General features: G+C 39.4%; 1 protein-coding gene across 8 annotated transcripts in view; it reads left to right on the top strand.

Annotated features, from left to right (window-relative positions):
• ICE2 (interactor of little elongation complex ELL subunit 2) overlaps positions 1 to 13,720 on the top strand; it is a 68,960-nt gene extending 55,240 nt beyond the window's left edge. For 6 of the 8 annotated variants that reach the window (XM_060097252.1, XM_060097251.1, XM_060097254.1 and 3 more), the window contains 4 exons: positions 1,481 to 1,565; positions 3,048 to 3,098; positions 7,651 to 7,909; positions 12,529 to 13,720. In XM_060097252.1, coding sequence (XP_059953235.1) covers positions 1,481 to 1,565; positions 3,048 to 3,098; positions 7,651 to 7,909; positions 12,529 to 12,651 — 518 coding nt within the window. In that variant the 3' untranslated portion in view covers positions 12,652 to 13,720. Of the gene's footprint in view, positions 1 to 1,480; positions 1,566 to 3,047; positions 3,099 to 7,650; positions 7,910 to 12,528 lie in introns of those variants that run through there. The other 2 variants (XM_060097256.1, XM_060097259.1) reach the window with 2 other exon arrangements.
• The last annotated feature ends 10,193 nt before the right edge of the window (positions 13,721 to 23,913 follow it).

Below are 23,913 nucleotides of genomic sequence, written 5' to 3' on the forward strand. Positions count from 1 at the left end.
AAAAATAAGACAGATTTTTTAAGGTTTATTGAGATATAATTAACTAATAAAATTTTAAGATATTTAAAGTATACATCATGATGATTTGATGTATGTATACATTGTGAAAGGATTCCTCCCATCTAGTTAAATTAACACATCCATCACCTCACGTATTTATATTTTTTCTTTTTTGATGAAAACGTTTAAGTTCTACTCTCTTAATAAATTTCAGTTATATAGTACAGTACTATCAACTGTGGTCACCGTGTTATACATTAGATCCTCAGACTTTATTATCTTATAGCTGAAAGTTTGTACCCTTTTAGCCCCCAACCCCTGTGAACCACTTTCCTACTTGTTCCTGTGAGTTTGACTTTTTTTTTTTTCCAGATTCCTCGTGTAAGTGATATCATGCAGTATTTCTCTCTCTCTTTCTAACTTATTTTACTTAGCATAGTGTCCTCAAGGTCCATTATGTTGTTACAAATAGCAGGATGTCCTTTTTTCTTATGGATGAATAATATTTCATCGTGTGTGTGTGTGTGTGTGTGTGTGTATCACATCTTTATTCATTCATCCATTGATGGACACTTAGGTTATACATGTCTTGGCTGTTGTGAATGAGTAAGCCACATTTTTGTAATCTAATTTTTACCTTAACCCAGTCTGTCTTAGAAATTTGTAGAGCATGCCCAAACTATAAATTTGACTTTATCTGCTTGCTTTCATAACAGGTACATATTTCTCTAAATATTTAATTTCCATAAAAATGCAACTTTATAAAAATTAGAAACACTACTATTTTAACAGTTGTTATTCTTAAATTGTGGGCTTAGAGATGATTTTTTTTGTTATGGACATGTGTAAACTTTTCTATGTTAAGCAAATATTTTAGAATTAATACATATTTCTTTTATAATCTGACTTATAATGTCATTTTATTTTTTCTATAAATTTATTTATTTATTTATTTATTTATTTTTGGCTGCTTTGGGTCTTCGTTGCTGCACGCAGGCTTTCTCTAGTTGCAACAAGTGGGGGGTACTCTTCCGTTGTGGTGCATGGGCTTCTCATTGTGGTGGCCTCTCTTTGTTGTGGAGCACAGGCTCTAGGCACGCGGGCTTCAGTAGTTGTGGTTCGCGGGCTCAGTAGTTGTAGCTCAGGCTCTAGAGCACAGCCTCAGTAGTTGTGGCACACAGGCTCAGTTGCTCTGCCGCATGTGAGATCTTCCTGGACCAGGGATCGAACCCACGTCCCCCTGCGTTGGCAGGCGGATCCTTAACTGCTGTGCCACCAGGAAAGTCCCTAATGTCATTTTAAAATACATCTTTAGTTAATAAACTTAATAAAGTGTCTATTTCTCCTCTTTTTAGAATATAAAGTTACTTTACAATTAACTACAGTTTTGTAAAAACATCTTTAAAGAGACTGGATAACTTGGCTTTTTTGTTTTTTAAATACTGCAATTGTTCTTTTTAAGTTTGATCTTTTATTTTAGGACATATTGATACATTTACTTCAAAGCTTTTCCTGCTAGAAGAAATCACCTCAGAAGAATTAAAAGAAAGACTTTCATCACTCAAGTAAGAAGCTTTACTTTGTGTTGGGAATTTAAAAACTTAATACGATCACTAATTTTCCTTTATCTGTAAATATTGGTTAAGTTTAAATGATTTATTTTCAAGACTTTTAGTCCTTTTTTACATTGAGGCTTCCCCCTGACCCAGTTTGTGATCCATTTCACATCAGTCATTTCCATTTCCAAATTAAATGTACTAGTGACACTAGTATTTCTGCCTAAGACAAAGGAGGCTAGAACAACAGAGGAGTCTTCCATCTTGGTGGTGTATGGGAGCATAAGACTCTTAGCTCTCAGGGATGTATACACTCATTTGGACACCCTAACTTCTAAAAGTTTGTTCTTTTACCAACTATTACTGTACATCAGATTGAAATTAATTTAATTTGCATCTCACAACTTTCTGGGAAGGGCTGGTGGTAGTTTTATCTCCATTTTATATATGAGGAAACTGGAACTTGGAGTGACTTTCCCCAGAGCATACAGCTGAACTAGGGTGACAACCTTGGTAGTTAATATGTTTGATTCACCGTGAAGGATGGGAAATTGTCCTAACTTTTATCACTTCCATAGTTCCAGCTTTGGGGCTTGTCATAGTTTTTGAAGCCTCCAGATTCAAACTTGAATTCTCTGCTTATACTTAAAAACATCTACTTCTATTATAAGGATTGCTTCTTTTGAGGAGTAACCTTTTATTTACATATGTGAATAGAAAAGCTTTTCTGTACATTACTCACTGCCTGCTCTACCTCTTCCAATGAAAACCTTTTTTTTTTTTAACTTTTTATTTTTTTGCGGTACGCGGGCTTCTCACTGTTGTGGTCTCTCCTGTTGCGGAGCACAGGCTCTGGACGCGCAGGCTCAGCGGCCATGGCTCACGGACCCAGCCGCTCTGAGGCATGTGGGATCTTCCCAGACCAGGGCACGAACCCGTGTCCCCTGCATCAGCAGGCGGACTCTCAACCACTGCGCCACCAGGGAAGCCCTGAAAACCATTTTTAAATAAATAATAAAGGGAATGAATTTAGGTCTAGAAGAGATACTAAATCAATATATTTCATTTCCCTTTATTCATTTAAAGTACCTCTCAATTTCTCTGGTTACCACCACCATCTCTAAAAGGCAAACTCTTCTGCAGATTAGTTCTACTAAAGGCTTTTTAAACTTTTAATCTTTAAAAAAATTTTAAACTTATAAACTTCTTAAAAAGTTTATAGTTTCAGTATAAAATAATGATCTCTTTACAACTGCTCTGACTCCACAAGCCTAATACTTTATGATTTTGAAGAGAAATCAGAAAATGGCAAAAAATTAAGTAAATATAAGTGAATCAAATTAGAAATAAATTTTGGTATTCTGTGTTTTACATTATTTCATCTGTTGTTTTTTTCTGCTATTGAGGATATTTCTCTTCCTGAGGAGCTAAAATTGTTAAGAGTAAGTTTTCTTGTCACTTAATTTTATATAGATTTCTTCTGTTTAATAGGATATCAAGTTTATTTAACATCCTTCAACACATTCTAAGAAAATTGAGTAGGTAAGTACTTTGGAGGCATTTTGCGTTGATATGTCTAATTTTCTTGGGTGAAAATTCATAGAAACTTTGAATATAAGTTGTTAGGAATAGATAGAAAATAACCTAGAAATACACAATTTATTCTACTGTGTCAACAGTTGAAATTGTGAAAATATAAATAAGAAGGTAATATAATAGTCTCTGGCTTTAATGAGCTTGCAATTACATTTTTCTATAAGGCTATTGTAATGGTTTCCTATTGCCACTATAACAAATTACAACAAACTTAGTGGCTTTAAATAACACAAATTTATTCTGTTATAGTTCTGGAGGTAAAAAATCTGAAATCATTTTCAGTGGACTAAACTTGCATCAACAGGGCTGTCTCCTTGCTGTGGCTCTGAGGAGACAGTTGTTTCCTCACCTTGATTTTCAGTTTCTAGTGGCTACCTGTATTTCTTTTCTTTTTTAATTGAAATATAGTTGGTGTACAGCATTATGTTAGTTTCAAGTTTACTACATAAACTTGCAAGTGATAGGACATTTGCAAACATTGTGAAATGATCACAATAAGTCTAATAACCATCTGTCCCCATACAAAGTTATTACAATAATATTGATCATATTCTTTATGCTGTGTGTTACATCCCTGTGGCTTATTAGTTTTATAACTGGAGGTTTGTACTTCTTAAATCCCGTTCGCCTATTTCTCCCTACACACACCACCCGCAACTGGCAACCACCCTTTTGTTTCTATATCTGTAAGTCTGTCTTCATTTTGTTTTGTTTGTTTCTTTGTTTTACAGATTCCACATATAAGTAAGTCATGTGGTATTTCTTTCTCTGACTTATTTCGTGTGGCATAATACCCTCTAGATCCATCCATGTTGTTGCAAATGCAAGATTTCATTTATTATGACAGTAATATTCCATTGTATATATATCACATCTTCCTTGTCCATTTATCAATGAACACTTAATTTGCTTCCATATCTTGGCTATTGTAAATAATACTGCAGTGAACATTGGTGTGCATATATCTTTTTGAATTAATTTTTTTGTATTCTTGTGGTAGATACCCAGGAGTGGAATTGCTGGATCATACGGTAGTTCTATGTTTAATTTTTTGAGGAACCTCCGTACGGTTTCCCAAGTGGCTGCACCAATTTATAATTCCACCAACAGTGTACAACGGTTCCTTTTCTCCACATCCTTGCCAACACTTGTCTTTTTGATGATAGCCATTCTGACAGGCGGGAGGTGGTATCTCATTCTGGGTTTTTTTTTTTTTTTGCGGTACGCGGGCCTCTCACTGCTGTGGCCTCTCCCGTTGCGGAGCACAGGCTCCGGACGCGCAGGCTCAGCGGCCATGGCTCACGGGCCCAGCTGCTCTGCGGCATGTGGGATCTTCCCGGACCAGGGCACGAACCCATGTCCCCTGCATAGGCAGGCGGACTCTCAACCACTGCGCCACCAGGGAAGCCCCTCATTGTGGTTTTGATTTGAATTTCTCTGATGATTAGTGATGTTGGGCATCCGTATGTCTTCTTTGGAGAAATACCTATATATCTTAACTTGTAGCCCCTTACTCCATCTTCAAAGCATATCACTCAAATTTTTGCTTTTATTGTCACATTGCATCCTTAATTGCATTTGCAGAGCCATTGATGGGTAACATTCACAAGTTCTGGAGAGAGGATGTAAACATCCTGGGGGAATATTAGTCAGCCTTCCATAGCTATATTGTTTACATTTTCAAGGTAAGGAAGCAACATAGAGGCTAGTCACTCGGTCCATAGCAAATCTTAGAATATAGATTCTCCACGTGATCATTTATCAAACTGTTTCATTATACGAACCTTTGCAATCCTTGTCTTACGCCCTTACGAAAAGATAAACTAAAAAACAATTCAGGAATTTGAACAAAAGGTCAAAAATCTCAAAGTTCTAACTCTCCTACTTCTTATGCAACTAGATAGATGTCAGTTTCCTTATTTATAAAATGATGGTGTTGAGTTCAGTGATTTCCTAAGTACTCCTCAGTTCTGAGATTCTGAGATTCTGTGGCAAGGTTTTTGCTTTATATATTCCATTCTTCATGTGAAGTACAATGCTTAAACACGAAATTTGCCAAGTGCTTTTTGAAACTTGAATATCAATATCTTAGCTTATGTATTAGTTTTCAACTGCAGCTGTGACAAATTGCCACAAAATTAGTGTTGACAACAGGAATTTATTATCTTGCAGTTCTGTGAGTCAGGAGGCTAACAGGTCTTCTCAGGCTGAGATCAAGGTGTCATTTTTCTGCTTTCTGCCTTCTCTTTTTCTGTAGGCTCTGGGTATGGTCTGTTTCCTTGACTTTTGTATATTCTAGAGGCTGCCTGCATTCTTTGGCTTGTGGCGCTCTTCCTTTCCTCCCTTTTCAGACTTTGAAAGGCGCGTTGAGTCCTCCTCACATCACATCACTCTCACCTCTTTCAAAGCCGTATCTCCCTGAGTCTCTTCTGCCTCCCTCTTCTGCATTTTAAGGACTCATGGTTACAGTGAGCCCACTAAAATAATCTAGGAAAATCTTACATTTTAAAATCAGCTGATTAGGAACCTTAATTTCACTTTAATTCCATCTTAATTCCCCTTTGCCATGTCATGTAGCATATTCACAGGTTCTAGGGTTTGGGATGTATGTTTTTGGGGGAGGCCATTATTGTGCCTACTGATATTTGTATCCATCCATGTACATTGCTGCCCCCATGCAGCACTTTTTTTTTTTTTTTTTTTTTCCGGTATGCGGGCCTCTCACTGTTGTGGCCTCCCCCGTTGCGGAGCACAGGCTCCGGACGCGCAGGCTCCGGACGCGCAGGCTCAGCGGCCATGGCTCACGGGCCCAGCCGCTCCGCGGCACATGGGATCCTCCCAGACCGGGGCACGAACCCGTATCCCCTGCATCGGCAGGCGGACTCTCAACCACTTGCGCCACCAGGGAGGCCCCCCATGCAGCACTTTTAAGATATTCTTTCTTGGGCCTCCCTGGTGGCGCAGTGGTTGAGAGTCCGCCTGCCGATGCAGGGGATGCGGGTTCGTGCCTCGGTCTGGGAGGATCCCATGTGCCGCGGAGCGGCTGGGCCCGTGAGCCATGGCCGCTGAGCCTGCGCGTCCGGAGCCTGTGCTCCGCAGCGGGAGAGGCCACAACAGTGAGAGGCCCGCATGCCGCAAAAAGAAAAAAAAAAAAAAAAAAAAAAAAAAAGTTTAAGATATTCTTTCTTGAACTGTCTCATTCTCCATGAATTCTCTCTGTAAACCAATGCATTCTTCATTTTTAGTGAAGGAGGTTAAGATAGAAAGTTTCACTGATAAAATCTCAGTGTTTGAAATGTTACTTATTCCCACTGTCAAATCAATTATTATTCATTTCTTTATATGGGAATAGAAAATGATTGGGGAAAAAATGCTCTGAGAATAAGAATAGTTCTCTGAACCACTTTTGTCAATACCTATTACTTTTCTGTTTAAAAACAGTAATGAATTAATGAAAAACTTATCAGGTTTGTAGGAAGATCCTTGTAAGTATGACTAGTCCTTATTTTTAATGATAGATTGTGGGAAAGAACTGATATCTTCCATTGTACCTTTGAGCTAGAATGTAAAATCCCCCAAAAAAACACAGTATATTAATCATATCCTTTTAGCTCTTTATGTTGTTACACTGAATTCCTTAAAGCTTTCTAAAGAGAAAGGGAAAATGTGGATTTGACAGAACTTATTATTGTGACAATAGAGGATCATAATTAAGGGTATGGCTTTTGGTGTTCTACTGCCTGGGTTTATATCCAGGTCCTGCACTCAGAACTTTGGGCAAATTACTTAGCATGTCTGATTTTTGTTTATCTCAAATATGAGGTTAATAATTAATATTATTACTTAAACGTTTGTTTTGGAGAATTTAATGATGAAATGGATATAAACAGTACAGCCGTCGTTAGCGCATGATAAACATTCAGTACCTATTAACTGCTTTGGTTGCTATTATTCTCATGGCCCCTCGTATTGTGATTGTTCTATTGACTGTTTCTGCCACTTTATTTTAAACTTCTCAGTGTAGTGAATTTGTCACATTCACTTTTCTATCTCTGTTCACATATTAGTAGACAGAAAGTAGGTGCAGTGTTTGTTTAATTAATTTAAATGTTGTGTATAGGAATGGTATGTATATGTACTCATGTACTCATATGTGTATGTACTTTTCCATATGTTTCCGTATGTGTTGTCCATGAATTAGACAATTAGGCAGACTGTTTCCCATTAAATTTTTGAAATTTTACAATTTAACTGATGTAACAGTGAAAAGAAAATAAGTATATATCCTGAACTTGGAATAAGAACTAAAGTGAGTTGCTGAAAAGGCATGAAAATAGTTTAAAAAATTCTTAAATCTTACTTGGTCATAAAAGTGTTTTTAGAGGTGGTATCCCATTCCCTTAATTGTTTTCAATTTTATTAATATAGTATGATTAAGAAAGTGCTATTGAATTTGACACAGTGAACCAATGAGTTGAGTTTCCTTGTGTGGATTTAGCTTGCAGGAGGGTTCCTACTTGTTGTCTCACGCAGCAGAAGATTCTTCACTCCTGATCTACAAGACCTCTGATGGAAAAGTTACTAGGACAGCATACAATTTGCATAAAACACATTACAGCCTTCCTGGTGTGCCTTCCAGTCTCTCAGTTCCCTGGGTCCCGTTAGACCCCAGTCTCTTATTACCATATCATATCCATCATGGAAGAATACCTTGTACTTTTCCACCTAAATCACTAGGTCCCACAACACAACAAAAGGTAAGATCTTTTTTGAAATTAAATGTTCCATTAGGTTGTTTATTATTAATCTGTTTCACTGACTATATAATATTTCAACCTGATGTCTACATTTGCCATGTTAATCACAACACCATTATAAAAATAATATCTATAGGAAGCATAGATAAAGTTGTATGCTCTACTGAATCCAGTCATCACATCAGTGGAACTTTTTATTTTTGTAAGGTTTATGAGTCAACTAAAGAAAATTCTATTAGCCTCCCCAGTGAGGGCATGGGTAAGGCAACCACATAGTTAAATCCCTATGTACCTATGAAAAGCAAAGTTATAATGTTTTTTGCAATTTTTATTTATGTATACTGTTTCATTTCATTAAATATTTGAGGCAATTTGCAGAATACATGCAATAAAATTATGATGATACAATTAAAAGTAAGTAGGATATGGGAAAATATAAAAGCAAGTGTTAGTAATTAGTGACTGCAGTGCCTTATTAAAAGTTCAAGAGGGACTTCCCTGGTAGCACAGTGGTTAAGAATCCGCCTGCCAATGCAGGGGACACGGGTTCGAGCCCTGGTCCGGGAAGATCCCACATGCTGTGGAGCACCTAAGCCCGTGCGCCACAACTACTGAGCCTGCACTCTAGAGCCTGTGTGCCACAACTGCTGAAGCCCGTGCGCCTAGAGCCCATGCTCCACAACAAGAGAAGCCACCGCAGGGAGAAGCCCGCACACCACAACGAAGAGTCATGCCTGGTCACCGCAACAAAGACCCAATGCAGCCAAAATTAAATAAATAATTTTTTTTTTTTTTTTTTTTTTTTTTTTGCGGAATGCGGGCTTCTCACTGTTGTGGCCTCTCCCGTTGTGGAGCACAGGCTCTGGATGCGCAGGCTCAGCGGCCATGGCTCACGGGCCCAGCCGCTCCGCGGCATGTGGGATCTTCCCAGACCAGGGCATGAACCCGTGTCCCCTGCATCGGCAGGCAGACTCTCAACCACTGCGCCACCAGGGAAGCCCCAATAATTTTTAAAGTACAATAAAATGTTAAGATGTAAATTGTGTTTTAACGCCAAGTTTTTTTTTGTTTTTTTTTTGCTGTACGCAGGCCTCTCACTGTTGTGGCCTCTCCCGTTGCGGAGCACAGGCTCCGGATGCACAGGCTCAGCGGCCATGGCTCTGGGGCCCAGCCGCTCTGCGGCATGTGGGATCTTCCCGGACCGGGGCACGAACCCACGTCCCCTGCATCGGCAGGCGGACTCTCAACCACTGCGCCACCAGGGAAGCCCTAACACCAAGTATTTTATCACTCAATATTTTAGTTATAATTAATGTTATACTCTTTATAGAATCCTTCCCCAGAAATACCAGTTGAATGATATTTCTCTATCTGAAACTTTTGTAAAACCATGGTTAGAGATACACTTTACCATGTCACTCATTCTTTACATCATGTAAGAAGTTCCAGTTTGAGTTTAGTTGAAGGAAAAGTTTTATTCTCTACAAGTGAATCTGACTGTTCAGTCAGCAGTAACACAGTACATTTTCCTTCCCTGCTGCCAAAAATCTTTGAACCAAAATTATTGTCTGAGTTCTCTACTCTTCTCAATATGTTTACCATAGAACATCTATCACGTGTATGTTTTTCACTTCTCCATTCTAATGTTATTACTGAGAGGATCCTTTTAGAAATGACAACTTCTTATACATTCTTAGTTGACTTTGGCCAAGAAAATATATAAATGTGGTTAACTAGTTGGGACAAGTGAAAGAATGGAGAAAGTGAGATATTAGTATTTTAAGCCATTTTAGCTACAGTTTTTGTTGGCTATTTCCAGTTTAAATTATATAAGTAGTGATTTTTATAACCTCCTGAGGCAACATTTTCTTAACTTAAAAATAATTGAGGGGGCTTCCCTGGTGGCGCAGTGGTTGGGAGTCCGCCTGCTGATGCAGGGGACACGGGTTCATGCCCCAGTCCGGGAAGATCCCACATGCCGCGGAGCGGCTGGGCCTGTGGGCCATGGCCGCTGAGCCTGCGTGTCTGGAGCCTGTGCTCCGCAATGGGAGAGGCCACAATAGTGAGAGGCCTGTGTACCGCAAAAAAAAAAAATAATAATTGAAAACTTTTTTGAAGAGTTTATGTTATTTCTAAGAGAATGATTTTGTTTTAACTTAGAAAAATCTGATGATAGTTTCACCTGTAACATTTAACTGTGTGAGTGGCTTATTCCTCTTCAGTGAAAATGAACAGTTTAATGTCTTGACACAATTCCATGTTTTCAGGATTTGACCACATAAATATAAACAGCTTAATTATGTATATGCTGAGCATTTGTTGATTTGTGTTTTTTTGAAGATATTTCGTGCATTCAATCCAAGGACAAAACCTTAGTGAGATTGTCTAGGACCAGGTTGTTGTACAGCCAGACATTAGGTACAGTAGACAATTAGCTAACTAGTGCTTGGTTTGATGTTTTTTTAAGCCCATGGAAAGTTTTTGGTTATCTCTTACACATCTCCCTACAATCTGGCCCTACATATGTAGGAATTACCCCATCTTTCTCCCTTACTTCCTCCTAGCGAGGCCATGGGAATGAGACTTTCTAATCCTACCAAGCTAATAAGCACAGATAGGGATTCCAGCTTTAGCAGCAAAGGAAAAGACGAGAGCTTCAGGAAACCCTGGGACGTAAGATCTTATATGGAACAGAAATGATCTACTTATTTCATGATGTAAAAACTCATATGACAAATATCTCTGCCTCTAATACGATTCCTTAGTCCTTAGTCCACTTGAACTCAGATGTCACCTTTTTGTAGTAGTACCTTAAGCACTAATCCTGAGAGATACCCCAGTAGAGCCTGTGTCTGCCTCTTTTTGCATCAAGCAGAGCTTAATAGGAGGATCCCATTTGCTTCCTGTGCTACTCCGGACTTCTTCTGATTCTAGTCTTTTTGTAATGGCTCTGTGCCTATCCCTTCTCTCCTTCCACAACTTCTGCTATAAATATGGTTCACACACACACCCATGCACATACACACATACACATATAGGGTCAAAATGCTTGCAATATGGTAGATACAATTAGAGTGGTCAGTATACTTTTATAGTAAATACCAGTTGAGTGGGGAGTGGTATACATAATCTAAAAATCACAGCAGTTTTTTAATCTGTATGTTAAAAAAGTTCTTCAGATTCAGACAGACAGACTGGCAGACTCAAACCCTAACTCAAGTTTGTCTTTTCTAGTCATCTAATTGTAAACCAAAAAATGCCCCTAAAGAGACAATATAGGGGCTTCCCTGGTAGCGCAGTGGTTGAGAGTCCGCCTGCCAATGCAGGGGACACGGGTTCGTGCCCCGGTCCGGGAAGATCCCACATGCCGCGGAGTGGCTGGGCCCATGAGCCACGGCTGCTGAGCCTGCGCATCTGGAGCCTGTGCCCCGCAACGGGAGAGGCCACAGCAGTGAGAGGCCCGCGTACCGCAAAAAAAAAAAAGAGAGACAAGATATTAAGTGAGGGTAGCTGGAGTTTGATTCATTCTTAGTGAGCCAGTAGCCTCTTGGGGCAATGCTAGTAATATTTCTGTTGTATAAGGAATATGAGAGAGTGTGATTGGAATTACAATCATTTCCAGGTCTGAAACACACTGGAGAAGATGTGAAGAAATAGAAGGGGGTGCAAGGTCACTAAAGAAAATAGAGGTAGATATGGACAAGTTCTGGGGAAATGGTTTCAGGCTGTAAAGCTTTTGTCCTTCTCTGTAAGGCCTGGCTCTTCTCCATTACCCCATTTAAAATTTTTATACTCTTCCAGTGGCCAAGGGGATGACAGTATTTCCAGACCTCATCTTCAGTGGGACTGCAATTAGCAAGGGATTGCATCCTAAGAATACACTCTCTTCCCTAGACTGTGTGAGCTAGAAAGTGGGAGTGAGTAGCAACTTGTGCTGAGGAAGAGTAGATATTAAGGTAGAACCAGCACCCCAACAAAGCTTCTTCCCCCTGCTCCCTTCTTCCTCTTTTCCCATCCTCTGTAATCGCCTTCCAATTTTTCCTTCCCCCTTTTCTTTCTTTCTTGCTCTTCCAGCCTCTCAATTTTCCTTTCAAATTGGGGTCTTTTTTCTTTTCCCTTCGTTTCACTTTTATTCTTTTTATCCTTCTTTTTTGGACTCTTCTGTTTTTCTTACTCTGTCTCTTTCTCCATTTCATAATTTCTTCTCTCTCTTTACCACCTCTGACCTTCTTGTATTTCCTTTCCCTCCCTTCCTATTTTTCATTTCTCCTGCCCTTCAGTTTCAGTATTGTAAGCACATTGCTCTAAAGGCGTGTCATTCCCTCATTTTCTCATTTAGCATTTCAAACTTTCCCAAATTTAGCACAAAGTGTGGTTTTCCTCTTCACTTCTCTCCATTTACCCTGATGTATCTCCTTCCCTGATTGTTATTTGAAAGTTTCGTACTTTAAAACTCTGTCAGATTAAAGCTTGCTTAGAAGCAGTTAAGTGGCTAGGGATTAAAAATATATAAAGGACCATTTGCAAGGTAATTAGTCCATGTGTAAATAATAGAGTTGACTGTGTTTAAGAATGTTGTAAACATGTTAAACCATCCTGTTCTTTGCTTCATCTCTTAGATTGGTGGAACAAGAATGCCTACCCGAAGCCGCAGGAATTCAGTTTCCATGGAAACCAAAAGTCTGCCTGCTCAGCAAGTTGAAAATGAAGGAGTGGCTCCAAGTAAAAGAAAAATAACTTAAGGACTGTACCATGGAAAATGAAGAAAAACCAGTTATCACAGCATTCAATTTAGAAAAGTTTGAGGGGAAATATACCTGAAAGATCTGTAGGCAAGAGGAATGTTTTTCTTGTACTGTTCTTGAGAGTTTTTATAGTGCCTCGAAAATACACATTGACTATGTGAAGCAGTTTTCCAACTAAAATGGAATGTTGTGCTCTTAACACCTGATGTTTGAGGAGGCTCCAGATATGGTTTAACGTTATCGTGGCAGGGAAATAAAGAGAGAAGAAAATATTTTTATAGTAGACCTTTTGCAAAAAATTGTAAGTAGGAAAATAATTTGCTTTTTTTCGAGAGCAATATTTATCATTATGTATTATGTTAATAATTTGAGATGTATTGCCGGTCTGTTGAGGTTGGCTCAAAAGGTTAAATCTTGCCACTGTCAGAGATAATTTTGAGCTACGTAAACCTTATTTCTGACCCATCTGACAGTTTTTATATACTACTTTAAAATGATGATTGTTGCAGGTTAATGAAGTTAATATCTTTAAAAACTTGGTGAAATTCCATTGCAGAAGCCAAAAAGGGAAATAAAAAATAAAAAACTCTCTGCCTCTGAAAATTCACAAGTAAGTTAACAGTTTTTTGTTGGGCAATCATCAGTTTGTTTAAAAAAAAAAATACTCTTGTGGTGTAACAGGTTCGATGACAAATGCCTCTATCTCTTGGCACAAATCTTGGCTAAGTGTTGAAATACACTACTAAAAGCAAAGAGATGAGTATGGTTTCCAGAAAAATCTCATATTTCAGCCAACAAGGCTAATGTGTGGTAAAACGGAAGGTATTTTTCTTCATCTACACTGATTCATTTAAATTTTTCCGGACCATGGAGATGAATTTGGAAAAGGGCATGATCAGTTGATGTTATTATAGCCAATAATAAGAAGGGATGGACTTAAGAAGGGATGGACTTACTTAACTTTTGTATTCCCCTTCTTCAATGTGCACTAAATATGTGCATCTTTTGTAAAATACAAGCTTTGTAATCTAGGGTAATACTTGCTAAGTTTTTGGCATTTTTTATGCATTTTATATTAATATAAGAAACTAGTCCTAGAAACCTTCTCAACTGTTATAAATAGCAGTTAAGTATTTTATTTACTACCAAGTTTTGATTTTTTTGGTTGGTTATAAAATTTTTTTTAATTAATGAGCTGTTACTAGTAAAATTGTTTTATGCATTTTACTATATAGTTTCCTCATCCTGCCATTCCCATTTTAAAATATTGAGCTTGGTTTTCAGTGGTCTTGATCTTTTTTTTTTTTTTTTAACTTTGTCACATATCCGTATTTCCCAGAAATATTCCAGCTGTGAGTTATTTGGCAATGAACCAAGGGAGAGGCAGGGATTCGCTTGGAATTTGCTCTTTTAAAAAAAACTAAACAATGATTGCTTCAGACTTCTGAATACCAGAAAGAGTTGGCTTTCATTCTTTTAGTGTACTTTTTACTTAGTAAAATGTGTGATCTTACGGGTGGTTATTTTGAAATTATCTTAGCCATCTATCTGAGTAACCATGATAATATATATAAAGCTAGACTTTGTTTTCCACTTGTGCTTTACCAAGCCTCTTTTTTCTAATGTATATTTGATCTTGTGTTCTTTTTCTTGATTTTTAGTACTGAGAATGTATAAGCAAGAAAGTGACATTGACAGTATGAGCAAAGATTTTTAAAAAAAAAAAAACAGACTCAGTGTTGGCAAGGATGTGATGAGCCTGACCCACTTATATCTCTGAGGTGAAGGTATAAACCTTTCATTCAGTAAATGTTTGAGTGCATCTGTACTGTATGCCACATAACCTAAAGTAGGTCCTCATGTTTACTCTCTGATAAAATTCTTTTTTCATATATCACAATATTTGCTTATTTAACTTACTGTCTTTCTTCTTGAATAGACTACAAGCTATACCAGAGTAGGGCATATTTGTTTTGTTCACTAGTATGTAACAAACACCTAATACAGTGTCTGTTGTAGTTGCTCAGTAGATATAAGTTGAACGTATGAATAAATGAATGTGTAGGTATCGAGGTTAGATTTTTTTTTCCTCAGGAGCTAACATTCTAGTGGAAGACACATGCTGATCTATGTGATAAGTGCCCTGATAAAGTAATATAAGAAAGTCATCTAATCTGGACCTGATAATTAAGGAAGGTTCTGAGATAAACCTTGAGGTGAGTCTTTTAAAAAAGAGTAAGAGTGGGCTTCCCTGGTGGCGCAGTGGTTGGGAGTCTGCCTGCCGATGCAGGGGACGTGGGTTCGTGCCCTGGTCCGGGAGGATCCCACATGCCGCGGAGCGGCTGGGCCCGTGGGCCATGGCCGCTGAGCCTGCGCGTCCGGAGCCTGTGCTCCGCAACGGGAGAGGCCAACACAGTGAGAGGCCCGCGTACCGCAAAAAAAAAGAAAAAAAAAAAAGAGTAAGAGTTATAAGGAAAGAATGAAAGATCTTCCACACAGAAAGAAAGCAGCATATGCAAAGGTGAAAGATGGCCAGATTGTAGGCTGTGAATGTGGAGATGAGAGAAAAAGTTATAGGACACGACGCGTGCCGTGATGTGGCATTTGAATTTTGTCCTGTGCAATGTGGGAACCAGTAGTGATTTTTTAATAAAAATAAATAACATTATCAGATATATTCTTCAAAAAGTTCTTATTGGCATTAATCTAGAGAATGGAATGGAGCTGGGAAAGACTATAGGGAAGGAGAAAAGTTGCAAAGGTATGTTATCAAAATTGAAAAATGGTAAAGGCCCTGAATTAAAGCAATAAGAGTAGGGATGGGGAACTTCCCTGGCAGTCCAGTGGTTAAGACTCGGCGCTTTTACTGCAGGGGGCGCGGGTTCAATCTCTGGTCAGGGAACTAAGATCCCACATACCGTGTGGTGCGGCAAAAGAAAAAAAAAAATAGGGATGGGCTCAAGTGATGGAAGAAAAAAAATGATAACTTGGTGATATAGTTGGTAGGGAGAGTCAAATATGACTTCCAGGTTCCTCATACGGGATACTGGGTAAATAACATTGTTACTTCCTGAGAAAGTACGAGGAGGAGTGTGATTAGAGTGGGGAGAGAGCTCACTTAAAAGGGTCGTTTCCATTCACCACTTGTATTCCTTGGATTCTGGGTCTGGGTGTGCCATTATTGCTGCATAATAAGTTACCCCAAAACTTACTGGTTAAAACTACAAATAATTATTATCTTAGAGTTTCTGTGGGTCAGGAGTCCAGGTGCAGCTTAGCTGCGTGCCTCTGGCTCAAGACCTCATAAAGTTGCAGTCAAGCTGTTGGCTGGGGCTGCAGTTGTCTGAAGGCTTGCGTGGGGCTGGAGCATCTGCTTCCAAGGAAGCTCTCTTGTGGTAGCCGTGGAAGTTCTCAGTCTCTTGTTGGCTGTTAGCAGGAAGCCTCATGCTCACCACAGGTACCTCTCTATAGGTCTGCTTGAGTGTCCTCTTGATGTAGCAGCTGGCTTACCCCAGAGAGAGCAGTCCAAGACAGAGCAAGGAGGAAGCCAGAGTGTCTTTTAAGGCCTAGTCCTGGAAGTCAAGTACTGTCACTTACGCTATATTCTCCTTGTTAGAAATAAGTCACTAAGTCCACACTCAGGCTTCACCTCATGAAGGGAGGAGTATAAAAAGATTTAGTGAACATGTTTTTAAACCTTCACAAATGCCACGAGCATTTTAGGAATACAGAAGAAATAGCTTTAAGGTGGAGAGAAAAGAGAGGACACTTTTTAAAAGTTCCTTACTACCAACATGTTAAATCTGACATAGAGATAGTTGGTGTCAAAGGTAGTTGATCATTTGAGTTTTGAACTCGAGAGAGAAGCCTGATCTCTTCAGTACAGATTTGGGAATGGTTGGTGTATCTGTGGTGATTGAAATCAGAGAAAAGGATGACATAGCAGTAATGAGTGAAATGAAGAAAGGACCATGAATAGAGCCCCAGGAAGAACCATAGAACTTCAGTAAAAGGAGAAGTTTCGTTAAAGTGGCTACAATGGAAGTCAGATTTATGAATGTTAAGGAATAAGAAAGTGAGGTGGAAACAATGAAAATCTTGATTGCAAAACTTGGAAATAGCTCTGTTTGGATCTTCTTTTGTAACTGCAAAGGAAGTTAACCTATTCCCTTCCATTTCTACTTGGATTTTGTGTTTGGACACCATGAACGTTTTCGAGATATTAGAAGGAGGCACAGGTTTAAGGTAGAGAGGGGAGAGAACACTTTAGTATTTTATTACCAACATGCTAAATATGAAGTTCTTGATGGACATGCTGGTAGAGATATTAAGATGTTTTTCATGTTTTATAGGCATATGGTAGGTACTTTTTTTTTAACATCTTTATTGGAGTATAATTGCTTTACAATGGTGTGTTAGTTCCTGCTTCATAACAAAGTGAATCAGCTATACATATACATATATCCCCATATCTCCTCCCTCTTGCGTCTCCCTCCCACCCTCCCTATCCCTCCCCTCTAGGTGGTCACAAAGCACCAAACTGATCTCCCCATGCTATGCGGCTGCTTCCCACCAGCTAACTATTTTACATTTGGTAGCGTATATATGTCCATGCCACTCTCTCACTTTGTCCCAGCTTACCCTCCCCCCTCCCTGTGTCCTCAAGTCCATTATCTACATCTGCATCTTTATTCCTGTCCTGCCCCTAGGTTCTTCATAACCATTGTTGTTTTTTTTTTTTTTTTTTAGATTCCATATATATGTGTTAGCATACGGTATCTGTTTTTCTCTTTCTGACTTACTTCACTCTAGGTCCATCCACCTCACTACAAATAACACAATTTCGTTTCTTTTTTATGGCTGAGTATGGTAGGTACTTTTTAACCAAACCTTAGAGTATTTGATGTCAGGATTTATCGAGTTTCTCACTGAGATGTAGAAATAAAGGGTATCCTTTATTTCATCCTTCCACTCTTGCTGTCTTCCCTCGGCTAGTGTCCAGACTTCTTATCAAAGTACGTAAGGGCAGACACACAAGCATCTATCTGGGGATTGGGTCTGATCTGCTGAGCAAAGCTTACTGAGTCGAGGCCCAGGCATATATTTCTAGGATCGGTCTCCAGGTTGCCTCAACAAATAGGAAGATTGAGTTACCTTGGCGTATATGTTTGCTTTCAATATATGAGCTACTGTTAGAAAGTGATCAAGCAAGGACCTACCAAGGGTTAGTTTTTAGTTGTACATGCATGGTATAACCTGGTTAATTCTCTAAGGAACTGGGGTTGGGGGTAAGCCTGAGTGTAAATTAATTGCTGTTTTGGAAGTGAAGAAACCTAAAGAATCTGTGGTTAGTGGCTTGAATTACTCCTTCCCTTTTCTTGAAGAATGTGCATTTCTTAGAGGGGAAAAGGAAATCTTTTTATATTCCCCACCCCAGGTTTTGCTTACCCAAAAATACACAGCCCAGAAAAGTATGTGCATGTTACTTTTAAAAGGCGCACTCCAGTAAGGCAGTGCCACACCAATGCCATGGGTCTCAGGTCTCTCCCAAGCCCTGCATTAATGCAACATCTGCTCCAGTCAGGCTTTACCAACACACAAAGTAGCCATTCTTGTCCCTACCTGTATGCTTTTACATGTAAAGCTACATCTGCTTGCATTTATTCATGCCCCTCAAAACTTTGCCTATCCTCTGTTCTGTTGAGTTGATGATGCATATTTGAGCATCTATTGTAATACATTATACCAGTCTCTTGAGATTTAAAGATAAATAAGATTGGTTTCTGTCTTAAGGGTGTTACCTAATCTAGTTGGGGAGATAGGTATGCACAATTAGCTATAATACAGAGCAGAATATTCAAGTGACGTAATAGTGACGGGAGTAAGAAAAAGGGATACTTGGAAGTAAGAGAAACTCATGGTAGAAATGACTTTTTTTTTTTTTTTTTTTTTTTTTGCGGTATGTGGGCCTCTCACTGTTGTGGCCTCTCCCGTTGCGGAGCACAGGCTCCGGACGCGCAGGCTCAACGGCCATGGCTCACGGGCCCAGCCGCTCCACGGTATGTGGGATCTTCCCAGACCGGGGCACGAACCCGTGTCCCCTGCATCGGCAGGCGGACTCTCAACCACTGCGCCACCAGGGAAGCCCAGAAATGACTTTTAAGCTGTGTTTGAAAGACAAGTAAAATATTAATGTGGATAAAAAGGAAGCAAAGCATCAGGGCATGAGGGAAATTCTTATGAAAAGAGCTAGTTTTAGGAAATAGCGAATATGCTTATTTAATAAGCTTGGAGGTAAAGGATGATAAATGGAAGATGAAGTTGAAGAGGTAAGTTAAAGCTTGATAGCGGAAGGTATTGACTGTTATTTCCAGATGGTTTGATTTGATTCTAAAAACAATGAAGAGGGCTTCCCTGGTGGCGCAGTGGTTAAGAATCCGCCTGCCAATGCAGGCGACACGAGTTCAAGCCCTGGTCCGGGAAGATCCTACATGCTGTGGAGCAACTAAGCCCGTGTGCCACAACTACTGAGCTTGCACTCTAGAGCCTGTGAGCCACAACTACTGAGCCCGTGTGCCACAACTACTGAAGCCCTCACGCCTAGAGCCCGTGCTCTACAAAAGAAGCCACGGCAACGAGAAGCCCATGCACCACAACAAAGAGTAGCCCCGGCTCACTGCAACTAGAGAAATCCCGCACGTGGCAACAAAGACCCAACGCAGCCAAAAATAAATAAATTTATTAAATCAATCAATCAATCAATAAAAGCAATGAAGATCTATTGAAGGCTTTTTGAGCAAGATGACATGACCAATTTTAGGAATTACCATATAAAGGTTTATTTAGAAAGGAAAATTCATACTATTTTACAATATGAAAATATTAGAGGGAGAATATGGATGGGGTGAACAGACAACTAGTTATGTCTTCAACCAAATGTTGGCAGTACAATTAAGGTGATATCCTATAGAACCTATAGACTGAAAATTGGGTCTGCAACTTAGAAACAGGAAAGTTGGGGACCCACCTTTGGGCTGACATACCAAGAAATAGGTGCATGTCTGCAACCAAGGTGGCCTTTTTTTTTTTTAACTCTTTTTCTTCCACTTCCCCTTTATTTGGGTCAAGGGGCTAGGAGTTTGGTTACATACCAGATTAATTGAGGAAATAAATACATTGAGAATAATGGGAAAGAGGAAGGCAAGAATAAACCCTGTAGTATTGGTTTGGAATTAGAAATGAAATCATGGTACTTAATATATAGAGAGATGGAGAAATAGATGTATGTGTGTACCGATGCATACATGTTTCCTAATTCTGCTGATAGGGTCTAGAAGCAATGGCACTCTAGTAGTAATGAGCACACCTAGCACGAGCACCCAGATCTTGGTTTCCAAGTCCCATTCTTCACTTAAAGAAACGGGGGCTCCTTGGAGAAATTACTAATTCCAAGAATGGGGAAGGGAAGCTGTAAGATGAACCTGGAAGTGTGAAAATGCTCAAAGAATGATGGGTGCATGTCAAAAGAACACAGGAGCTAGCTTAAAGGAGTTCCCAGGTCGGTTGTAATTTGAGCATGAAATAATGATAGTAAGAGATTGAAATCCTTTGAGTAAAATAGTAGTCCACAAGCTCATACAGATATGAGTGAATTAAAAATGGGGCAAAAGGGAATATTCTTTGGTAGAATGCCAATGAATTAATCTAGAGAGAATGATGGAATTAGAGAAGTCACAATTTGCAACCATTATAACAATAATAAAGCTAAAAATCATCAAAGGATGCTAAATGCAGTGGGTGAAAATTTGATGGCAAATGGGAATATTTGCATAGTCTTATTAAAGAATCTCACTGCTAGATAGTTATTATTAATAAGTATAACATACTTATTAGTTTACTTAATGCTGAAGAAACCTGGCAGAAGCTATTTTAACCAAGTAACTAAAGTTGATATCACCAGTAATGAGACAAATTAACAATCTGTGTTTCTAGGTATGCACGAAGAACACAGCATCACTTTTGTGGTATGTTCCTGCCAAATATGCATAAGTTATAAGGAAATACCAGAGAAACTCAAAGGCATAGTCTGTAAAGTAATTGGTCAGCAGTCTTCAAAACTGACAGGATCATGAAAGAGACACTGGAGGACTGTTTTACTTAAAGACTAAGTTAATGGGACTCATAATTCTGGTTTGTATGTATAGTCCAGTAAAGGACATTATTGGAACAACCAGCAAAACTTGGAGTTTGTAGACTACATGGTACTAATGTATTTATGTTAATTTCCTTTGCTGTGGTTATGTTAAGAGCATGCCTTGTACTTAGGAAATAAACACTGAAGTAAAAATTGGTAATGGAACATCATGTCTACAACTTAGTCTCAAATTGGAGGACTTGGGCAGAGAAACGTTAACAGGGAGTCTTGGTGAAAGGTATATAGGAGCTATATGTACTATTTCTACAACTTCTTTATAAATTTGAGATTATTTTAGAATAGAAAGTTTGTGAAGGGACTACCCGGGTAGCGCAGTGGTTAATCCGCCTTCCAATGCAGGGGACATAGGTTCAAGCCCTGGTCTGGGAAGATCCCACATGCCGTGGAGCAACTAAGCCTGGGCACCACAACTACTGAGCCTGTGCTCTAGAGCTCGCGGGCCACAACTACTGAAGCCTGCACGCCACAACTACTGAGCCCGTGTGTCATAACTACTGAAGCCCATGCGCCTACAGCCCGTGCTCTGCAACAAGAGAAGCCACCGCAATGAGAAGCCTGTGCACTGCAACAAAGAGTAGCCCCTGCTGACCGCAACTAGAGAAAAACGACATGCAGCAACAAAGACCCAACACAGCCAGAAGTAAATAGAAAATTAATTAATTAAAAACAAAAGTTTGTGAAAAGTGTATTGTTCAGTGTCAGGTATTATAGGAAGGTCAAGGAGGATGAAGACTGAAGGGAAAAGGCTATTAGATTGAATAATCAGGCAGAAAGAAGAATCTAAATGAAGTGGCAGGGGGTGGGGGAATCAGGCACTCCTGTTTTTAGGGTCCCGGGCATTAAATTTTCCTTACAGTTCAAAACCCTAAAAACAAAACTTTTCTGCTTTAAATTCCTACTGTACTTATTATAATACCACAAATTTTGAATCTCAGTTGTTACCTACATTATTCTCTTTCAAGTATTTTGCACAAGTCACTAAACAGACTGTAAACTCCTTGCAGGCAACGATTATGTTTTTATACAGCTGTGTGTCTAACCCAAGACTAAGCACAGGGTGAGGCAGCCTCCAGATGCTGCATCAACACCTACTAAATTGTGCTGATACCTCCCCATATACCAGCATGCGGCTAAGTTGTCTCTAACTCAGTCTTAGATCCCTTACTCATAAGGGCAAGTCTATGGGCAGCTATGAGCCCTGCACAAGAAAAGAAATTTAAAAACTTGTATTTAGGGAAACCCTTGGTGGTCCAGTGGTTAGGACTCCACACTCTCACTGCTGAGGGCCCAGGTTCGATCCCTGGTCGGGGAATTAAGATCCCACAAGCAAGCAAGCAAGCAATAAATAAATAATAAAAATAAAAACTTGTGCTTATTAAAGGCCATGCCAGTCACCTCTCAAGAAAGACTGAAGTTCCATGTTTTGGATACATTTTTACAATACTGTCTAACTCACAATGTTACTATTTGTCATTTAAGAGCAACAAGGTAAGTATAAATTCAGGTTAGATTTAACAATTTGGAAGACCCTGTATTTAAAACCTCTTAAAAACATTCTATCTAGCACCCAAAACTTGTTTGGACATGAATATGTGATCTGTGATTCTTTCTGCGGCAGAAAAAAAAAACAACAAACTTCCCTTGTCAAAGAGTGAGACCCCTGTCCAGTCACTGGAATGCTGAAGAGAAGCCTGCTCCACAGCTCTGGGGTGTGTGAATGCCAAGTAAACTCAACTCCTCCCCAGTTTGCAAACTGCTCTTTCAACAAAATTCTGCTCAACTTAGACTGCAGAAACTAAACTGTAAGGAAGGTATTTTGATTTTAGCCTGTTAGATAGGACTCCAAATAAATAGGATGTTGTGTCCAGGAACAGTCTTACTGACTGCATCATCCTCCATGAGACAATATTTAAATTTACCCCTGAAAGTTTTCAACTGAAGTGAGAAATGAGTCCGAAATAAGTAAGAAAGTGATTAGAGTCTCTTTGTTTAATTGAATGAGGAAGTTAACATTTCTATAAAACTAAGAAATAGAATGTATTTTATGGAGTTTGTGTTTTATGTTTAGCTAGTCTTGGGTCCCAACAATGTGCAAACAGCAGTTTTACTAATGTGAAAAATAAATAATTGAATACATTTTACAAGTATGTTGTCTGCCCTCTGCCCCACCAAAAGTGATGCAAATTATAGTTTCCCAAGTGCCGCAGTGGGCAGCTGGAAATAGTCTCTGTCCAATTATACAGTGAGTTCTTTTGAGTTCAGGAAGAGGGTGAGGGAGACTGAAATCACAGTGCATCAGGCTTGAATGCCTTTGTATATGTGTGTATGTTGGGAAGCTAATAAAGTGGTAGGTCAGTCCCTAATTCAGTTTGGCTTTTTTTTAATGCTCACTCTAGTGCCTGAAAACTTTGACTCTTAACTGTGTAACTTACTAAGCGCCTAAGGCCAAAATGTCATTTTGCATATGAGGGAGTGCTGAGTTTGCTGTCAGCCAAGCCTTCTGCCTCTCAGGAGCCCCTGCTAGAGTTAATTCACATCCAGCAGTTGGGGAAGTCTTCAGAATGTTACTGTCAGCTGCAACTTGGAGAGGTAAGAGAGGCTGAGTCTTAGAAGTAGCCAGTCCAGAGTTTGTTGGAAGAGGCGAGCGATGAGGGGGTAGCAGAGAGCCCTGAGTTAGTCTCAACTCCACCATTTGCTAAGGCTGTATCTCTCCCCTCTTTGAGCCTGGGTCTTTTCATCTGTAAAATCCAGAATTTGATGCCTTCCCAGCATATTCTACAGGCTCTAGTGGCCTTCCAATAAATAATGGATATAAAACTTCTTTTTAAACTGCAAGTCACTGTATAAATGTGAAGAATTGTCAGATCACATCAATTGGAGATGTCATTTGAGTTAAAACTTGAAAGGAGCTTGTCAGACTGGAAGGGAAATTTCAAGCTGAGGGACAAAGTATGATCCATGCTGCAGAGGTAGAAACATGCACAGCATGGCAGGATATCCAGGGTGCCTAAGGCCTGCCCAGGGTAACTACGGTGAAGAGACCA

This window comes from Mesoplodon densirostris, chromosome 4, assembly GCF_025265405.1.
Source record: "Mesoplodon densirostris isolate mMesDen1 chromosome 4, mMesDen1 primary haplotype, whole genome shotgun sequence".
NCBI lineage: Eukaryota > Metazoa > Chordata > Mammalia > Artiodactyla > Ziphiidae > Mesoplodon > Mesoplodon densirostris.